At 45.0% G+C, this 18598-nt stretch overlaps 1 protein-coding gene across 3 annotated transcripts in view; it reads left to right on the top strand.

Annotated features, from left to right (window-relative positions):
- zgc:103559 overlaps positions 1-9265 on the top strand; it is a 25031-nt gene extending 15766 nt beyond the window's left edge. For 2 of the 3 annotated variants that reach the window (XR_016496373.1, XM_090236432.1), the window contains 5 exons: positions 225-488; positions 3897-4035; positions 8367-8539; positions 8666-8698; positions 8858-9265. Coding sequence is in view for 2 of the 3 variants with exons in the window: in XM_090236432.1 (XP_090092558.1) it covers positions 288-488; positions 3897-4035; positions 8367-8539; positions 8666-8698; positions 8858-9046 (735 nt within the window). In the remaining variant the exon portion in view is untranslated. The remainder of the gene's footprint in view (positions 1-224; positions 489-3896; positions 4036-8366; positions 8540-8665; positions 8699-8857) is intronic. The other variant, XM_036978921.2, reaches the window with a different exon arrangement.
- The last annotated feature ends 9333 nt before the right edge of the window (positions 9266-18598 follow it).

Here is an 18598-nt window from a genome sequence, read left to right as displayed (position 1 = left end):
TACTACTGCTACCAGTACTACTACTACTACTACTAAGATGTGTTATGTACTGTGCTGCTGTTTGAGTTCATATCTAATCGTTAAGAGATCAGCAGCCAGGTTTTAGAGATGCCCCTCTGAGTATCTCTCCTGGTTTTCTCAATATTATATTTATTGACAATTTGCATATAAAACAAAAGTAGTAACATTTCAAATGTATAGAGGTTTTAACTCTAACTCTCTAGGGTGCATTGCCACATAGTGCACCTGTCCTCTGCCCAGCCCCTGGGCTCTGATGTGGACTGTGTATGTCTCTCTCTAGGGTGCATTGCCACATAGTGCACCTGTCCTCTGCCCAGCCCCTGGCTCTGATCCAGGCTGCGAAGCAGGCCGGAGCCCCTCTGACGGTGGAGACCACCCATCACTACCTCAGCCTGTCTGCTGAACACATCCCTGCTGGGGCCACACAGTTCAAATGCTGTCCTCCTATCAGAGGGGTAGCTAACCAGGTACACCTCTCATCAGAGGGATATCTAACCATGTAGACCTCTCATCAGAGAGATATCTAACCAGGTAGACCTCCCATCAGAGGGATATCTAACCAGGTAGACCTCTCATCAGAGGGGTAGCTAACCAGGTACATCTCTCATCAGAGGGATATCTAACCAGGTACACCTCCCATCAGAGGGATATCTAACCAGGTACACCTCTCATCAGAGAGATATCTAACCAGGTACACCTCTCATCAGAGGGCTATCTAACCAGGTACACCTCTCATCAAAGAGATATCTAACCAGGTACAACTCTCATCAGAGTGATATCTAACCAGGTACACCTCTCATCAGAGGGATATCTAACCAGGTACACCTCTCATCAGAGGGATATCTAACCAGGTACACCTCTCATCAGAGGGATATCTAACCAGGTACACCTCTCATCAGAGGGATATCTAACCAGGTACACCTCTCATCAGAGGGATATCGAACCAGGTAGACCTCTCATCAGAGGGATATCTAACCAGATAGACCTTCTTCTTTATTTTTACTATTTTCTACGTCATAGAATAATAGTTGAAGTCATCAAAACTATGAAGTAACACATATGGAATCATGTAGTAGCCACAAAAGTATATATTTTATATTGAATATTCTTCAAAGTAGCCAAAGTAATGATGGACTACTGTTTCTCTTTGCTTATTTGAGTTGTTCTTGCCATAATATGGACTTGGTTTTTTACGAAATAGGGCCATCTTCTGTATACCACCCCTACCTTGTCACAACACAACTGATTGGATCAAACGCATTAAGAAGGAAAGAAATTCCACAAATGTACTTTTAACAAGGCACAACTGTTAATTGAAATGCATTCCAGGTGACTACCTCATGAAGCTGGTTGAGAGAATGCTAAGAGTGTGCAAAGCTGTCATCAAGGCAAAGGGTGGCTACTTTGAAGAATCTCAAAAAATATTTTGATTTGTTTAACACTTTATTGGTTACTACATGATTCCATATGTGTTATTTCATAGTTTTGATGTCTTCACTATTATTCTACAATGTAGAAAATAGTACAAATAAAGAAAAACCCTGGAATGAGTAGGCGTGTCCAAACTTTTGACTGGTACTGTATATATAATTAATATATAATTAATAAATGAAAACAAGAGACACAGAGAAAGTGCAAATAAACAGAGAGACTGCGTACATACAGACAATAGAAGACTAACATAGACCACACCTTCTCATTATATAACAGAAGTTAACACAGGGGCCAGTCACCCATCCGCACCATCTCATTATATAACAGAAGTTAACACAGGGGGCCAGTCACCCATCCACACCATCTCATTATATAACAGAAGTTAACACAGGGGGCCAGTCATCCATCCACACCATCTCATTATATAACAGAAGTTAACACGCTGTCCAGTCACCCATCCACACCATCTCATTATATAACAGAAGTTAACACAGGGGCCAGTCACCCATCCACACCATCTCATTATATAACAGAAGTTAACACAGGGGCCAGTCATCCATCCACACCATCTCATTATATAACAGAAGTTAACACGGGGGCCAGTCACCCATCCACACCATCTCATTATATAACAGAAGTTAACACGGGGGCCAGTCACCCATCCACACCATCTCATTATATAACAGAAGTTAACACGGGGGCCAGTCACCCATCCACACCATCTCATTATATAACAGAAGTTAACACAGGGGCCAGTCACCCATCCACACCATCTCATTATATAACAGAAGTTAACACAGGGCCCATCCACCCATCCACACCATTTCATTATATAACAGAAGTTAACACAGGGGCCAGTCACCCATCCACACCTTCTCATTATATAACAGAAGTTAACACAGGGGGCCAGTCACCCATCCACACCTTCTCATTATATAACAGAAGTTAACACAGGGGCCAGTCATCCATCCACACTGAACATTATATAACAGAAGTTAACAGAGGGGGCCAGTCATCCATCCACACCATCTCATTATATAACAGAAGTTAACACAGGGGCCAGTCACCCATCCACACCTTCTCATTATATAACAGAAGTTAACACAGGGGCCAGTCACCCATCCACACCATCTCATTATATAACAGAAGTTAACACAGGGGCCAGTCATCCATCCACACCATCTCATTATATAACAGAAGTTAACACAGAGGCCAGTCACCCATCCACACCATCTCATTATATAACAGAAGTTAACACAGGGGCCAGTCATCCATCCACACCTTCTCATTATGTAACAGAAATTAACACAGGGGCCAGTCACCCATCCACACCTTCTCATTATATAACAGAAGTTAACATGGGGGCCAGTCACCCATCCACACCATCTCATTATATAACAGAAGTTAACACAGGGGCCAGTCACCCATCCCCACCATCTCATTATATAACAGAAGTTAACACGGGGGCCAGTCATCCATCCACACCATCTCATTATATAACAGAAGTTAACACAGGGGCCAGTCACCCATCCACACCATCTCATTGTATAACAGAAGTTAACACAGGGGCCAGTCACCCATCCACACCATCTCATTATATAGCAGAAGTTAACACAGGGGCCAGTCACCCATCCACACCATCTCATTATATAACAGAAGTTAACACAGGGGCCAGTCATCCATTCACACCATCTCATTCTATAACAGAAGTTAACACAGGGGCCAGTCATCCATCCACACCATCTCATTATATAACAGAAGTTAACAGAGGGGCCAGTCACCCATCCACACCATCTCATTATATAACAGAAGTTAACACAGGGGCCAGTCATCCATCCACACCATCTCATTATATAACAGAAGTTAACACGGGGGCCAGTCACCCATCCACACCATCTCATTATATAACAGAAGTTAACACAGGGGCCAGTCATCCATCCACACCATCTCATTATATAACAGAAGTTAACACAGGGGCCAGTCATCCATCCACACCATCTCATTATATAACAGAAGTTAACACAGGGGCCAGTCATCCATCCACACTGAACATGATGGTTATTACCAATTGAATCCTCGCATTTGTTTTTTGTTTTTTCTCTGCTCTTTTGCACACCAGTATTTCTACTTACACATCCTCATCTGTACATCTATCACTCCAGTGTTAATTGCTCAATTGTAATTATTTTGCCTATTTATTGCCTTACCTCCTTACTTCATTTGCACAAATTGCATACAGATTTTCTATTGTGTTATTGACTGTACGTTTGTTTATGTGTAACTCTGTGTTGTTGTTTTTGTCACGCTGTTTTGCTTTATCTTGGCCAGGTCGCAGTTGTAAATGAGAACTTGTTCTCAACTAGCCTACCTGGTTAAATAAAGGTTAGATAAAAAAATATATTAAAACATCTAAAACGTCCCATTACCTTCTACCCCTCCAGGAGCAGCTGTGGTCTGCCCTGAAGGCTGGTCAGATTGACATGGTTGTGTCAGATCACTCCCCCTGCACACCAGACCTGAAGAGATTGGACAGTGGGGATTTCACTCAGGCCTGGGGAGGGATCTCCTCCTTACAGTTCGGTAAGTGAGATCAATAAGAGATCCATTAAAGATCCAGTAGAGATCCATTAGAGATCCAGTAGATATCCATTAGAGATCCATTAAAGATTCAGTAGAGATCCATTAGAGATCCATTAAAGATCCAGTAGAGATCCATTAAAGATCCAGTGTATCCATTAGAGATCCAGTAGAGATCCATTAGAGATCCATTAAAGATCCAGTGGATCCATTAGAGATCCATTAAAGATCCAGTGGATCCATTAGAGATCCATTAAAGATCCAGGTGATCCATTGGAGATCCATTAAGATCCATTCAAGATCCATTAAAGATCCAGTGGATCTATTAGAGATCCATTAAAGATCCAGTGGATCCATTAGAGATCCATTAGAGATCATTTAAGGATCCAGTAAAGATCCAGTAGAGATTCATTAGAGATCCAGTGGATCCATTAGAGATCCATTAAAGATCCAGTGGATCCAGTAGAGATCCATTAGAGATCAAGCAGAGATCCATTAAAGATCCAGTAGAGATCCCTTAGAGATCCATTAGAGATCCATTAAAGATCCAGTAGAGATCCATGAAAGATTAAGTGGATCCATTAGAGATCCATTAAGATCCATTATAGATCCATTAGAGATTCATTAAAGATCCAGTAGAGATTCATTAGAGATCCAGTGGATCTATTAGAGATCCAGTGGATCCATTAGAGATCCATTAAAGATCGAGTGGATCCGTTAGATATCCATTAGAGATCCCTTAGAGATCCATTAAAGATCCATTGGATCCATTAGAGATCCATTAAAAATACAGTGGATCCAGTAGAGATCCAGTAGAGATCCAATAGAGATCCATTAAAGATCCATTAAAGATCCAGTGAGATCCATTTGAGATCCAGTGGATCCATTAGAGATCCAGTAGCTAACTATTAGAGAGCCATTAAAGATCCATTAAAGATCCAGTAGATCCATTAGAGATCCGTCAGAGATCCATTTGAGATCAGTCAGAGATCCCGTAGAGATCCATTAGAGATCCATTAGCTATTAGCCATACCTTGCCATCTATATATAGTATTTTCTGTGTGAGTAGTTACACATGGGGGGGCAGGGTAGCCTAGTGGTTAGGACATTGGGCTAGTAACCGGAAGGTTGCAAGGTACAAATCTGTCGTTCTGCCCCTGAACAGGCAGTTAACCCACTGTTCCTAGGCCGTCATTGAAAATACGAATTTGTTCTTATCTGACTTGCCTAGTTAAGTAAAGGTCAAATAAATTTAAAAAAAACATAGAAGCCTCATGTCCAACCATAGAAATATAATAAATTCTAATAGATTCACACATAAATCCCTAATGTCCAACCATAGAAATATGATATAATCTAATGGATTCACACATAGAAGCCTAATATCCAACCATAGAAATATAATACATTCTAATAGATTATATTTCTATGTGTCTGTCAGAGGCACCAAATGAAAAGGTATCTATCGTGTTGTTCTGTAAAATGTATTTATATCTTTTCATATACCATAAATGAATCATTCATTAAACCATGCCTTGTCTGTTGGCAAAGCCTCTAAACTCTGCTCCTGATGTTACTACTAATCCAGTCTCCTGCTACACGACAAAGTCCACAAGGAGATAAGCATAAAATACAGCGCTAGTTTACAAGACAGTTTAATTATTTACTGGCCAGTCACAGTGAACAGAGAAGAGGTCTGATCAAAGACTCCTGGCTTCGTGTGGTGGTTCATTTCTTTACTATAAAATGAGGTGAGGCGAACATATCACACAAGTCAGAGTTATAGTTAAACTAAATCTTTATTCACTTATTAATAAGGGAGCAAGTCAATACAACACACATATATAAAGTGAATCGATTGAGTACGATAACGATGGCTGGTCGAATGAATCACCCTCAGATGATTCGTTGAGAGCCCCGAGACAAAGGTACAAAGGTATTTTATAGCCAAGATACACCCTCTTCAAGCCACATGACAAACAACAGATGTATGGAATGGGTCACAAGGTTAAGATTTGTATGAAAGATACTTATAATGCACAGCAGACGGTATCTGCTGTAAAAAAAATAAAAAACTGTTCTCGTTGTGTAGAGATCATGGTCTGGCCCTGGTGGTTATCTGGCCCTGGTGGTCATCTGGCCCTGGTGGTCATCTGGCCCTGGTGGTCATCTCTCCCTGGTACCGTATAGAACAGAAACATTAACTCATGCTTTGGAACACGGTCTTGTTAGGTTTATCACCCCAAAGCATCGTAAACCCCCCCCCCTCCCTCTCCCAGGCTATAGTATGTATTCAACCCTCCCTCTCCCAGGCTATAGTATGTATTTCACCCTCCCTCTCCCAGGCTATAGTGTGTATTCAAGCCTCCCTCTCCCAGGCTATAGTATGTATTCAACCCTCCCTCTCCCAGGCTATAGTATGTATTCCACCCTCCCTCTCCCAGGCTATAGTATGTATTCAACTCCCCCTCTCCCAGGCTATAGTATGTATTCCACCCTCCCTCTCCCAGGCTATAGTATGTATTCCACCCTCCCTCTCCCAGGCTATAGTATGTATTCCACCCTCCCTCTCCCAGGCTATAGTATGTATTCAACTCCCCCTCTCCCAGGCTATAGTATGTATTCAACCCTCCCTCTCCCAGGCTATAGTATGTATTCAACTCCCCCTCTCCCAGGCTATAGTATGTATTCAACCCTCCCTCTCCCAGGCTATAGTATGTATTCAACTCCCCCTCTCCCAGGCTATAGTGTGTATTCAAACCTCCCTCTCCCAGGCTATAGTATGTATTCAACCCTCCCTCTCCCAGGCTATAGTATGTATTCAACCCTCCCTCTCCCAGGCTATAGTATGTATTCAACCCTCCCTCTCCCAGGCTATAGTATGTATTCAACCCTCCCTCTCCCAGGCTATAGTATGTATTCAACCCTCCCTCTCCCAGGCTATAGTATGTATTCAACTCCCCCTCTCCCAGGCTATAGTGTGTATTCAAACCTCCCTCTCACAGGCTATAGTATGTATTCAACCCTCCCTCTCCCAGGCTATAGTATGTATTCAACCCTCCCTCTCCCAGGCTATAGTATGTATTCAACCCTCCCTCTCCCAGGCTATAGTATGTATTCAACCCTCCCTCTCCCAGGCTATAGTATGTATTCAACTCCCCCTCTCCCAGGCTATAGTGTGTATTCAAACCTCCCTCTCACAGGCTATAGTATGTATTCCACCCTCCCTCTCCCAGGCTATAGTATGTATTCCACCCTCCCTCTCCCAGGCTATAGTATGTATTCAACCCTCCCTCTCCCAGGCTATAGTATGTATTCAACCCTCCCTCTCCCAGGCTATAGTATGTATTCAACTCCCCCTCTCCCAGGCTATAGTGTGTATTCAAACCTCCCTCTCACAGGCTATAGTATGTATTCAACCCTCCCTCTCCCAGGCTATAGTATGTATTCAACTCCCCCTCTCCCAGGCTATAGTATGTATTCAACCCTCCCTCTCCCAGGCTATAGTATGTATTCAACCCTCCCTCTCCCAGGCTATAGTATGTATTCAACCCTCCCTCTCCCAGGCTATAGTATGTATTCCACTCCCCCTCTCCCAGGCTATAGTGTGTATTCAAACCTCCCTCTCACAGGTCACTAATCTTGCTGCGGTGTCTCTAATATGGTCAGACAATGGGCAGGAGGTTAGGAAGTGCAGCCCAGTTTCCACCTCCTTTTCTCTCTCTCTGTCTCTCTATCTGTCTCTCTCTATTGTCTCTCTCTCTATCTGTCTCTCTCTCTATTTACAAAGCCATTTTGGGTTTACTACCTTTTTATTTGTGCATTTTTATTGTTCAGGAATGTGGTGGGTCGTCTCTTCGTTCGCTGGACTTTATCCTGCTAACTGTTCCAAATGTCCGAACTGAATTTGGTAAAAGGGATTTTATGTCCTCTGCGCCATCGTCTTGGAACGCCTTACAAAATACTTTTAAACTGGAAGAACTTGTCCCGATTGGTGTTTTTAAATCACTGATGAAGGATTTCAAGGCTGATTCCCTGACCTGTAAATGTTTTTAATTAGCTGTTTTATACTCTTGTGAATTCAATGGTTTTTACTAGATTACTTGTAGTTTTTCATGTTGTTTGTCTGTAATTTTTTTGTAATGACTTGGTGCTGCCTATCTTGGCCAGGACGCTCTTGAAAAATATATTTTAATCTCAATGAGCCTTTCCTGGTTAAATAAAGGTTAAATAAAATACAAAAAATTGTCTCTCTCTGTTGTCTCTGTCTCTCTCTGTATTGTCTCTGTCTCTGTCTATCTGTCTCGCTCTATGTCTGTCTCTCACTATCTCAGGTCTGTCTCTGTTCTGGACGTCAGCCAGTAAGAAGGGTTTCACTCTGCCAGACGTGGTGAGGCTCCTCTGCCAGCGCACTGCACAACTCTGTCGCCTTGACAACCAGAAGGGGAGCCTTGTTCCCGGTCACGATGCAGACCTGGTCATATGGGACCCAGAGAAGGAGTTTGAGGCTAGTATTATAGGAGAGGGATTCATTAAGACGAAGAACACACAGTCTTTCATTGTATCACAACTGTTAATTTGTTGGTTTTGTGCTCAGCTATTATTTTATATTTCCATTGATGACTTTCCACAGGTGAAAGACGCAAGTATACATCACAAAAATAAGGTGAGATAACATAAACCATGGGTACAATACCCTACACAATATTAAAATATGAAGATCAGTCCAGACTATACATATAAAGCCTTCACAATCTACTGAAGGCAATGATCCTGGTTGACGAACCCCCCCCCCCCCCCCCCCACCCCCCATCTCTCTCTCCAGCTAACTCCCTACCTGGGCCTGACGTTGCTTGGGGAGGTGAGTGTCACCATCGTCCGAGGCAGAGTGGTGTACAAGCAGGGTTCCTTCTCTCCTACGCCCCTGGGGAAGCATCTCCTCCTCCCCCAGGGGACGACCCAGGTCTCCCTGTGTGATGGAGAGAAGACCGAGGGGACCCAGGCCTCACGGTGATGGAGAGAAGACCGAGGGGACCCAGGCCTCACTGTGACTCCCTGGAAAACAGTGGCAAGACATGTTACCGAGGGGACAATCCTGGCTACATAAATACAATACAATTAAATAAATGGACCATGGGGGGGGGGGGGGGGGGGGGGGCATGTGTGTCTCAAAGTTCATATGCTTGACTGTTGTTTTAAGATGTTTCAATAAACAAAGTAATCTCTTTCAAAACGAGATTTGTGTCTATATTCCATTACTCCCTCCACCTAAATCGAGTCAATTCCATAGTACAACAGTTAAGGAACTAGAGGAGAGTGGTGGAGGGTGGAGGGTGGGGGGTGGGGGGGGGGTTAATCTCCTGTGCCTGCCCCCTGCCTCTCCGTGTCACTGAGTAATCTCTGACCAAACTGAAATCTAGGAAGCATATCAGCTCATAAACACCCTGAATCAAAGACGACAGGACAGAATCCCATGATCACACAAACACATGTTTTACTAGGATATCAAGATCATCATTTTTACCATTAGGTTTTAGGACTGAATGGAAAAGTCAGTGTCTGCTGAATATGGCCTACAGTATAAGATATGGCCTACAGTATAAGATATGGCCTACAGTATAAGATATGGCCTACAGTATAAGATATGACCTACAGTATAAGATATGGCCTACAGTATAAGATATGACCTACAGTATAAGATATGGCCTACAGTATAAGATATGGCCTACAGTATAAGATATGGCCTACAGTATTAGATATGGCCTACAGTATTAGATATGGCCTACAGTATAAGATATGACCTACAGTATAAGATATGGCCTACAGTATAAGATATGGCCTACAGTATAAGATATGACCTACAGTATAAGATATGACCTACAGTATAAGATATGGCCTACAGTGTAAGATATGGCCTACAGTATAAGATATGACCTACAGTATAAGATATGACCTACAGTATAAGATATGACCTACAGTATAAGATATGACCTACAGTATAAGATATGGCCTACAGTATTAGATATGGCCTACAGTATAAGATATGGCCTACAGTATAAGATATGACCTACAGTATAAGATATGACCTACAGTATAAGATATGACCTACAGTATAAGATATGGCCTACAGTGTAAGATATGGCCTACAGTATAAGATATGACCTACAGTATAAGATATGACCTACAGTATAAGATATGACCTACAGTATAAGATATGGCCTACAGTATTAGATATGGCCTACAGTATAAGATATGACCTACAGTATAAGATATGACCTACAGTATAAGATATGACCTACAGTATAAGATATGGCCTACAGTATTAGATATGACCTACAGTATAAGATATGACCTACAGTATAGGTCACTGCAGTAGAGTCAGGGGAGGGGGTTCTCACTGCAGTCGAGTCAGGGGAGGGGGGGGGGGGGGGTTCTCACTGCAGTCAAGTCAGGGGAGGGGGTTCTCACTGCAGTCGAGTCAGGGGAGGGGAGGGGGTTCTCGCTGCAGTCGAGTCAGGGGAGGGGAGGGGGTTCTCACTGCAGTCAAGTCAGGGGAGGGGAGGGGGTTCTCACTGCAGTCGAGTCAGGGGAGGGGAGGGGGTTCTCACTGCAGTCGAGTCAGGGGAGGGGGGGGTTCTCACTGCAGTCGAGTCAGGGGAGGGGAGGGGGTTCTCACTGCAGTCGAGTCAGGGGAGGGGGGGGTTCTCACTGCAGTCGAGTCAGGGGAGGGGGTTCTCACTGCAGTCGAGTCAGGGGAGGGGAGGGGGTTCTCACTGCAGTCAAGTCAGGGGAGGGGAGGGGGTTCTCACTGCAGTCGAGTCAGGGGAGGGGGGGGGTTCTCACTGCAGTCGAGTCAGGGGAGGGGGGGGTTCTCACTGCAGTCGAGTCAGGGGAGGGGGTTCTCACTGCAGTCGAGTCAGGGGAGGGGAGGGGGTTCTCACTGCAGTCGAGTCAGGGGAGGGGGGGGTTCTCACTGCAGTCGAGTCAGGGGAGGGGGTTCTCACTGCAGTCGAGTCAGGGGAGGGGAGGGGGTTCTCACTGCAGTCAAGTCAGGGGAGGGGAGGGGGTTCTCACTGCAGTCGAGTCAGGGGAGGGGGGGGGGGGTTCTCACTGCAGTCGAGTCAGGGGAGGGGGGGGGTTCTCACTGCAGTCGAGTCAGGGGAGGGGGTTCTCACTGCAGTCGAGTCAGGGGAGGGGAGGGGGTTCTCACTGCAGTCGAGTCAGGGGAGGGGAGGGGGTTCTCACTGCAGTCGAGTCAGGGGAGGGGGGGGTTCTCACTGCAGTCGAGTCAGGGGAGGGGAGGGGGTTCTCACTGCAGTCGAGTCAGGGGAGGGGGGGTTCTCACTGCAGTCGAGTCAGGGGAGGGGGTTCTCACTGCAGTCGAGTCAGGGGAGGGGGGGGTTCTCACTGCAGTCGAGTCAGGGGAGGGGAGGGGGGTTTTCACTGCAGTCGAGTCAGGGGAGGGGGGGGTTCTCACTGCAGTACAGTCAGGGGAGGGGGTTCTCACTGCAGTCAATGGGATCTCGGGATAGAGGATAGGCACTTGATTAGCATGTGGGGAGGGGGATTAATAGTAATAGTTCTGACCAGGGCCCTGTCCCCTATGTAGAGTAACAGTTCTGACCAGGGCCCTGTTCCCTATGTAGAGTAATAGTTCTGACCAGAGCCCTGTTCCCTATGTAGAGTAATAGTTCTGACCAGGGCCCTGTCCCCTATGTAGAGTAACAGTTCTGACCAGGGCCCTGTTCCCTATGTAGAGTAATAGTTCTGACCAGAGCCCTGTTCCCTATGTAGAGTAATAGTTCTGACCAGGGCCCTGTTCCCTATGTAGAGTAATAGCTCTGACCAGGGCCCTGTTCCCTATGTAGAGTAATAGTTCTGACCAGGGCCCTGTTCCCTATGTAGAGTAATAGTTCTGACCAGGGCCCTGTTCCCTATGTAGAGTAATAGTTCTGACCAGAGCCCTGTTCCCTATGTAGAGTAATAGTTCTGACCAGGCCCTGTTCCCTATGTAGAGTAATAGCTCTGACCAGGGCCCTGTTCCCTATGTAGAGTAATAGTTCTGACCAGGGCCCTGTTCCCTATGTAGAGTAATAGTTCTGACCAGGGCCCTGTTCCCTTTGTAGAGTAATAGTTCTGACCAGGGCCCTGTTCCCTATGTAGAGTAATAGCTCTGACCAGGGCCCTGTTCCCTATGTAGAGTAATAGTTCTGACCAGGGCCCTGTTCCCTATGTAGAGTAATAGTTCTGACCAGGGCCCTGTTCCCTATGTAGAGTAATAGTTCTGACCAGAGCCCTGTTCCCTATGTAGAGTAATAGTTCTGACCAGGCCCTGTTCCCTATGTAGAGTAATAGCTCTGACCAGGGCCCTGTTCCCTATGTAGAGTAATAGTTCTGACCAGGGCCCTGTTCCCTATGTAGAGTAATAGTTCTGACCAGGGCCCTGTTCCCTTTGTAGAGTAATAGTTCTGACCAGGGCCCTGTTCCCTATGTAGAGTAATAGTTCTGACCAGAGCCCTGTTCCCTATGTAGAGTAATAGTTCTGACCAGGGCCCTGTTCCCTATGTAGAGTAATAGTTCTGACCAGGGCCCTGTTTCCTATGTAGAGTAATAGTTCTGACCAGGGCCCTGTTCCCTTTGTAGAGTAATAGTTCTGACCAGGGCCCTGTTCCCTATGTAGAGTAATAGTTCTGACCAGGGCCCTGTTCCCTATGTAGAGTAACAGTTCTGACCAGGGCCCTGTTCCCTATGTAGAGTAATAGTTCTGACCAGAGCCCTGTTCCCTATGTAGAGTAATAGTTCTGACCAGGGCCCTGTTCCCTATGTAGAGTAATAGCTCTGACCAGGGCCCTGTTCCCTATGTAGAGTAATAGTTCTGACCAGGGCCCTGTTCCCTATGTAGAGTAATAGCTCTGACCAGGGCCCTGTTCCCTATGTAGAGTAATAGTTCTGACCAGGGCCCTGTTCCCTATGTAGAGTAATAGTTCTGACCAGAGCCCTGTTCCCTATGTAGAGTAATAGTTCTGACCAGGGCCCTGTTCCCTATGTAGAGTAATAGTTCTGACCAGAGCCCTGTTCCCTATGTAGAGTAATAGTTCTGACCAGGGCCCTGTTCCCTATGTAGAGTAATAGTTCTGACCAGGGCCCTGTTCCCTATGTAGAGTAATAGTTCTGACCAGAGCCCTGTTCCCTATGTAGAGTAATAGTTCTGACCAGGGCCCTGTTCCCTATGTAGAGTAATAGTTCTGACCAGGGCCCTGTTCCCTATGTAGAGTAATAGTTCTGACCAGGGCCCTGTTCCCTATGTAGAGTAATAGTTCTGACCAGAGCCCTGTTCCCTATGTAGAGTAATAGTTCTGACCAGGGCGCTGTTCCCTATGTAGAGTAATAGCTCTGACCAGGGCCCTGTTCCCTATGTAGAGTAATAGTTCTGACCAGAGCCCTGTTCCCTATGTAGAGTAATAGTTCTGACCAGGCTCTGTTCCCTATGTAGAGTAATAGCTCTGACCAGGGCCCTGTTCCCTATGTAGAGTAATAGTTCTGACCAGGGCCCTGTTCCCTATGTAGAGTGTAGAGTAATAGTTCTGACCAGAGCCCTGTTCCCTATGTAGAGTAATAGTTCTGACCAGGGCCCTGTTCCCTATGTAGAGTAATAGTTCTGACCAGGGCCCTGTTCCCTATGTAGAGTAATAGTTCTGACCAGGGCCCTGTTCCCTATGTAGAGTAATAGTTCTGACCAGGGCCCTGTTCCCTATGTAGAGTAATAGCTCTGACCAGGGCCAATTTCTTTCTGTGCATCAAGACTGGTATTTCTGTTCTGTCGTGTCACTGTTTCTCCCCAGGCCCTTGGCCAAACACAAGCCTGTGCTGTTCTTCCCACGGAGAATCCTCCACTGTAGTAGTTCGTCCACTAGATGGTAGTGGAGACATATGACACAAATTAGAGCTCCTTAACATTTCAAAGTGCTGTACAGAAACCCAGCCTAAAACCCCAAACAGCAAGTAATGCAGGTGTAGAAGCACGGTGGCTAGGAAAACCTAGGAAGTTTGCTTTTCATAGCCGATCATTCAGAGTATCTTTACCGCTCCTGCCAGGTAGTCCTACAGGCCTATTGGTATCATTAAGGACAGTTACCTGTACAGGCCTATTGGTATCATTAAGGACAGTTACCTGTACAGGCTGGAATGATGATGGAATGATACCAATAGGCAAGTATACCTTCTTTGTGCAACTGGCTCACTGGGACTGATGGGTTGTCACGGCAACAAAGCCAGTGTTGACATGGTGCTGGAGGCATTGACAGATGCTCTCAAAACACTGCCATAAGAGCAAGGCCAAAGTCTGTATCAACATTGTAAACCTTCTCTGACAGGCTAAAACATGTACTGTCATCAGAGTAAGGTATAACATGGCTGTCTCGAAGTCCATTCAAGTTGTCCACACTGACTTGTGTGGTGGATGGAGAAAATTAATTCACTTCATCCATGCTACTGTTCTTTGATTTAGTCTCTCTCCCTTCTCATATAAGGATATGAGGATAGGTTAGGATATGGGGATTCATGAGATACCCTGTAAGAGCTTTTGTGCACAATCCCCTTCAGTGTCATAAATGTTAAGTATTTGGTTACGTTTCAAGAGTGTGCAGAAGGGAAGAATATCGTTTTCCAGATGAAGGGAAATACTGCAACTGTGGAGGTGAACACGCACCTGAATTCTTGGAGTGCCCTGATAGGGTGAAGGAGAATGAGGTGGCAAGGGTAAGGAGTGCCCTGATAGGGTGAAGGAGAATGAGGTGGCAAGAGTAATGAGTTTCCTGTTAGGGTGAAGGAGAATGTGGTGGCAAGAGTAATGAGTGCCCTGTTAGGGTGAAGGAGAATGAGGTGGCAAGGGTAATGAGTTTCCTGTTAGGGTGAAGGAGAATGAGGTGGCAAGAGTAATGAGTGCCCTGTTAGGGTGAAGGAGAATGAGGTGGCAAGGGTAATGAGTTTCCTGTTAGGGTGAAGGAGAATGAGGTGGCAAGAGTAACGACTGTCCAGCTTGTCTCCTATCTGGAGGCGGTGAGAAAATTGGAAGGAACGAGTGTCGGGGAAGAAACAATGGTATTAGAGCCACCACGACCAGGGAAGGTTTCAAAGCAAATTGTATTGGTCACATACACATGGTAAGCAGGTGTTAATGCAAGTATAGCAGGTGTTAATGCAAGTGTGCTTCTAGTTCTAGTTCTAGTTCCGACCATGCAGTAATATCTAACAAGTAATCTAACATATTCACAACAACTACCTAATACACACAAATGTAAAGTGAAGAATATGTACATGTAAATATATGGATGAGCGATGGCCGTGCGGCATAGGCAAGATGCAGTAGATGGTATAGAAGACAGTATATACATTTGAGTAATGTAGGCAGTGTTGCCAACTCCTTTTCAGGGGAAGTTGCTAGAGGCAGGTCGATTTGTGGAATAAATTTGCAAGATTACGTTGTGACGTCGTCGCGTAAAATTGCGTCATGACGTAGAATACACAATAACGTTACTCAAACATCTCGGCAAAAAAATACGATTTGGGGGCGCACAATTGGCCTAGCGAAAAAAAGAGTGTAAAAAATATATCTACAATGCCTTGCGAAAGTATTCGGACCCCTTGAACTTTGCGACCTTTTGCGACATTTCAGGCTTCAAACATAAAGATATGTATTTATTTGTGAAGAATCAACAACAAGTGGGACACAATCATGAAGTGGAACGACATTTATTGGATATTTCAAACTTTTTTAACAAATCAAAAACTGAAAAATTGGGCGTGCAAAATTATTCAGCCCCCTTAAGTTAATACTTTGTAGCGCCACCTTTTGCTGCGATTACAGCTGTAAGTCGCTTGGGGTATGTCTCTATCAGTTTTGCACATCGAGAGACTGAATTTTTTCCCATTCCTCCTTGCAAAACAGCTCGAGCTCAGTGAGGTTGGATGGAGAGCATTTGTGAACAGCAGTTTTCAGTTCTTTCCACAGATTCTCGATTGGATTCAGGTCTGGACTTTGACTTGGCCGTTCTAACACCTGGATATGTTTATTTTTGAACCATTCCATTGTAAATTTTGCTTTATGTTTTGGATCATTGTCTTGTTGGAAGACAAATCTCCGTCCCAGTCTCAGGTCTTTTGCAGACTCCATCAGGTTTTCTTCCAGAATGGTCCTGTATTTGGCTCCATCCATCTTCCCATCAATTTTAACCATCTTCCCTGTCCCTGCTGAAGAAAAGCAGGCCCAAACCATGATGCTGCCACCACCATGTTTGACAGTGGGGATGGTGTGTTCAGGGTGATGATCTGTGTTGCTTTTACGCCAAACATAACGTTTTGCATTGTTGCCAAAAAGTTCAATTTTGGTTTCATCTGACCAGAGCACCTTCTTCCACATGTTTGGTGTGTCTCCCAGGTGGCTTGTTGCAAACTTTAAACAACACTTTTTATGGATATCTTTAAGAAATGGCTTTCTTCTTGCCACTCTTCCATAAAGGCCAGATTTGTGCAATATACGACTGATTGTTGTCCTATGGACAGAGTCTCCCACCTCAGCTGTAGATCTCTGCAGTTCATCCAGAGTGATCATGGGCCTCTTGGCTGCATCTCTGATCAGTCTTGACCTTGTATGAGCTGAAAGTTTAGAGGGACGGCCAGGTCTTGGTAGATTTGCAGTGGTCTGATACTCCTTCCATTTCAATATTATCGCTTGCACAGTGCTCCTTGGGATGTTTAAAGCTTGGGAAATCTTTTTGTATCCAAATCCGGCTTTAAACTTCTTCACAACAGTATCTCGGACCTGCCTGGTGTGTTCCTTGTTCTTCATGATGCTCTCTGCGCTTTTAACGGACCTCTGAGACTATCACAGTGCAGGTGCATTTATACGGAGACTTGATTACATACAGGTGGATTGTCTTTATCATCATTAGTCATTTAGGTCAACATTGGATCATTCAGAGATCCTCACTGAACTTCTGGAGAGAGTTTGCTGCACTGAAAGTAAAGGGGCTGAATAATTTTGCACGCCCAATTTTTCAGTTTTTGATTTGTTAAAAAAGTTTGAAATATCCAATAAATGTCGTTCCACTTCATGATTGTGTCCTACTTGTTGTTGATTCTTCACAAAAAAATACAGTTTTATATCTTTATGTTTGAAGCCTGAAATGTGGCAAAAGGTCACAAAGTTCAAGGGGGCCGAATACTTTCGCAAGGCACTGTATATACATATGAGATGAGTAATGTAGGGTATGTAAACATTATATAAAATGGCTTTATTTAAAGTGACTAGTGATACCTTTATTAAGTCGATTTATTTAGTGGCCAGAGATTTGAGTCTGTTTGTTGGCAGCAGCCTCTCCATGTTAGTGATGGCTGTTTAACAGTCCACTACCCACAGGACATCCCAGATGGCCTTGAGATAGAAGCTGTTTTTCTCTCGGTCCCAGCTTTGATGCACCTGTACTGGCCTAGCCTTCTGGACGGTAATGGGGTGAACAGACATTCTAAACTCAGCAAAAAAATAAACGTTCTCTCACTGTCAACTGCGTTTATTTTCAGCAAACTTAACATGTGTAAATATTTGTATGAACATAACAAGATTCAAAAACTGAGACATAAATTGAAGAAGATCCACAGACATGTGACTAACAGAAATTGAATAATGTGTCCCTTGACAGAGGGGGGGGGGGGGGGGGGTCAAAATCAAAAGTAACAGTCAGTATCTGGTGTGGCCAACAACTGCATTAAGTACTGCAGTGCATCTCCTCCTCATGGACTGCACCAGATTTGCCAGTTCTTGCTGTGAGATGTTACCCCACTCTTCCACCAAGGCACTTGCAAGTTCCCGAACAGATTGCCTGCAATGACAACAAGCTCAGTCCGATGATGTTGTGACACACCGACCATGACGGACCCTCCACCTCCAAATCGATCCCGCTGCAGAGTACAGGCCTCGGTGTAACGCTCATTCCTTCAACGATAAACGCGAATCTGACCATCACCCCTGGTGAGACAGAACTGCGACTCGTCAGAGATGAGCACTTTTTGCCAGTCCTGTCTGGTCCAGCGACGGTGGGTTTGTGCCCATAGGCGACGTTGTCGCCGGTGATGTCTGGTGAGGACCTGCCTTACAAAAGGCCTACAAGCCCTCAGTTCACCCTCTCTCAGCCTATTGTGGACAGTCTGAGCACTGATGGAGGGATTGTGTGTTCCTGGTGTAACTCGGGCAATTGTTGTTGCCATCCTGTACCTGTCCCGTAGGTGTGATGTTTGGATGTACCAATCCTGTGCAGGTGTTGTTACACGTGGTCTGCCACAGCGAGGACGATCAGCTGTCCACCCTGTCTCCCTGTAGCCCTGTCTGAGGCGTCTCACAGTACCGACATTGCAGTTTATTGCCCTGGCCACATCTGCGGTCCTCATGCCTCCTTGCAGCATGCCTAAGGCACGTTCACGCAGATCAGCAGGGACCCTGAGCATCTTTCTTTTGGTGTTTTTCAGAGTCAGTCGAAAGGCCTCTTTAGTGTCCTAGGTTTTCATAACTGTG

The sequence above is a fragment of the Oncorhynchus mykiss genome, chromosome 5 (assembly GCF_057628025.1).
Source record: "Oncorhynchus mykiss isolate SJ-2025 chromosome 5, ASM5762802v1, whole genome shotgun sequence".
Classification (NCBI taxonomy): domain Eukaryota; kingdom Metazoa; phylum Chordata; class Actinopteri; order Salmoniformes; family Salmonidae; genus Oncorhynchus; species Oncorhynchus mykiss.
The sequence above is the reverse complement of the archived record's forward strand: the minus strand, read 5'-3'. Positions and strand labels throughout refer to the sequence as shown.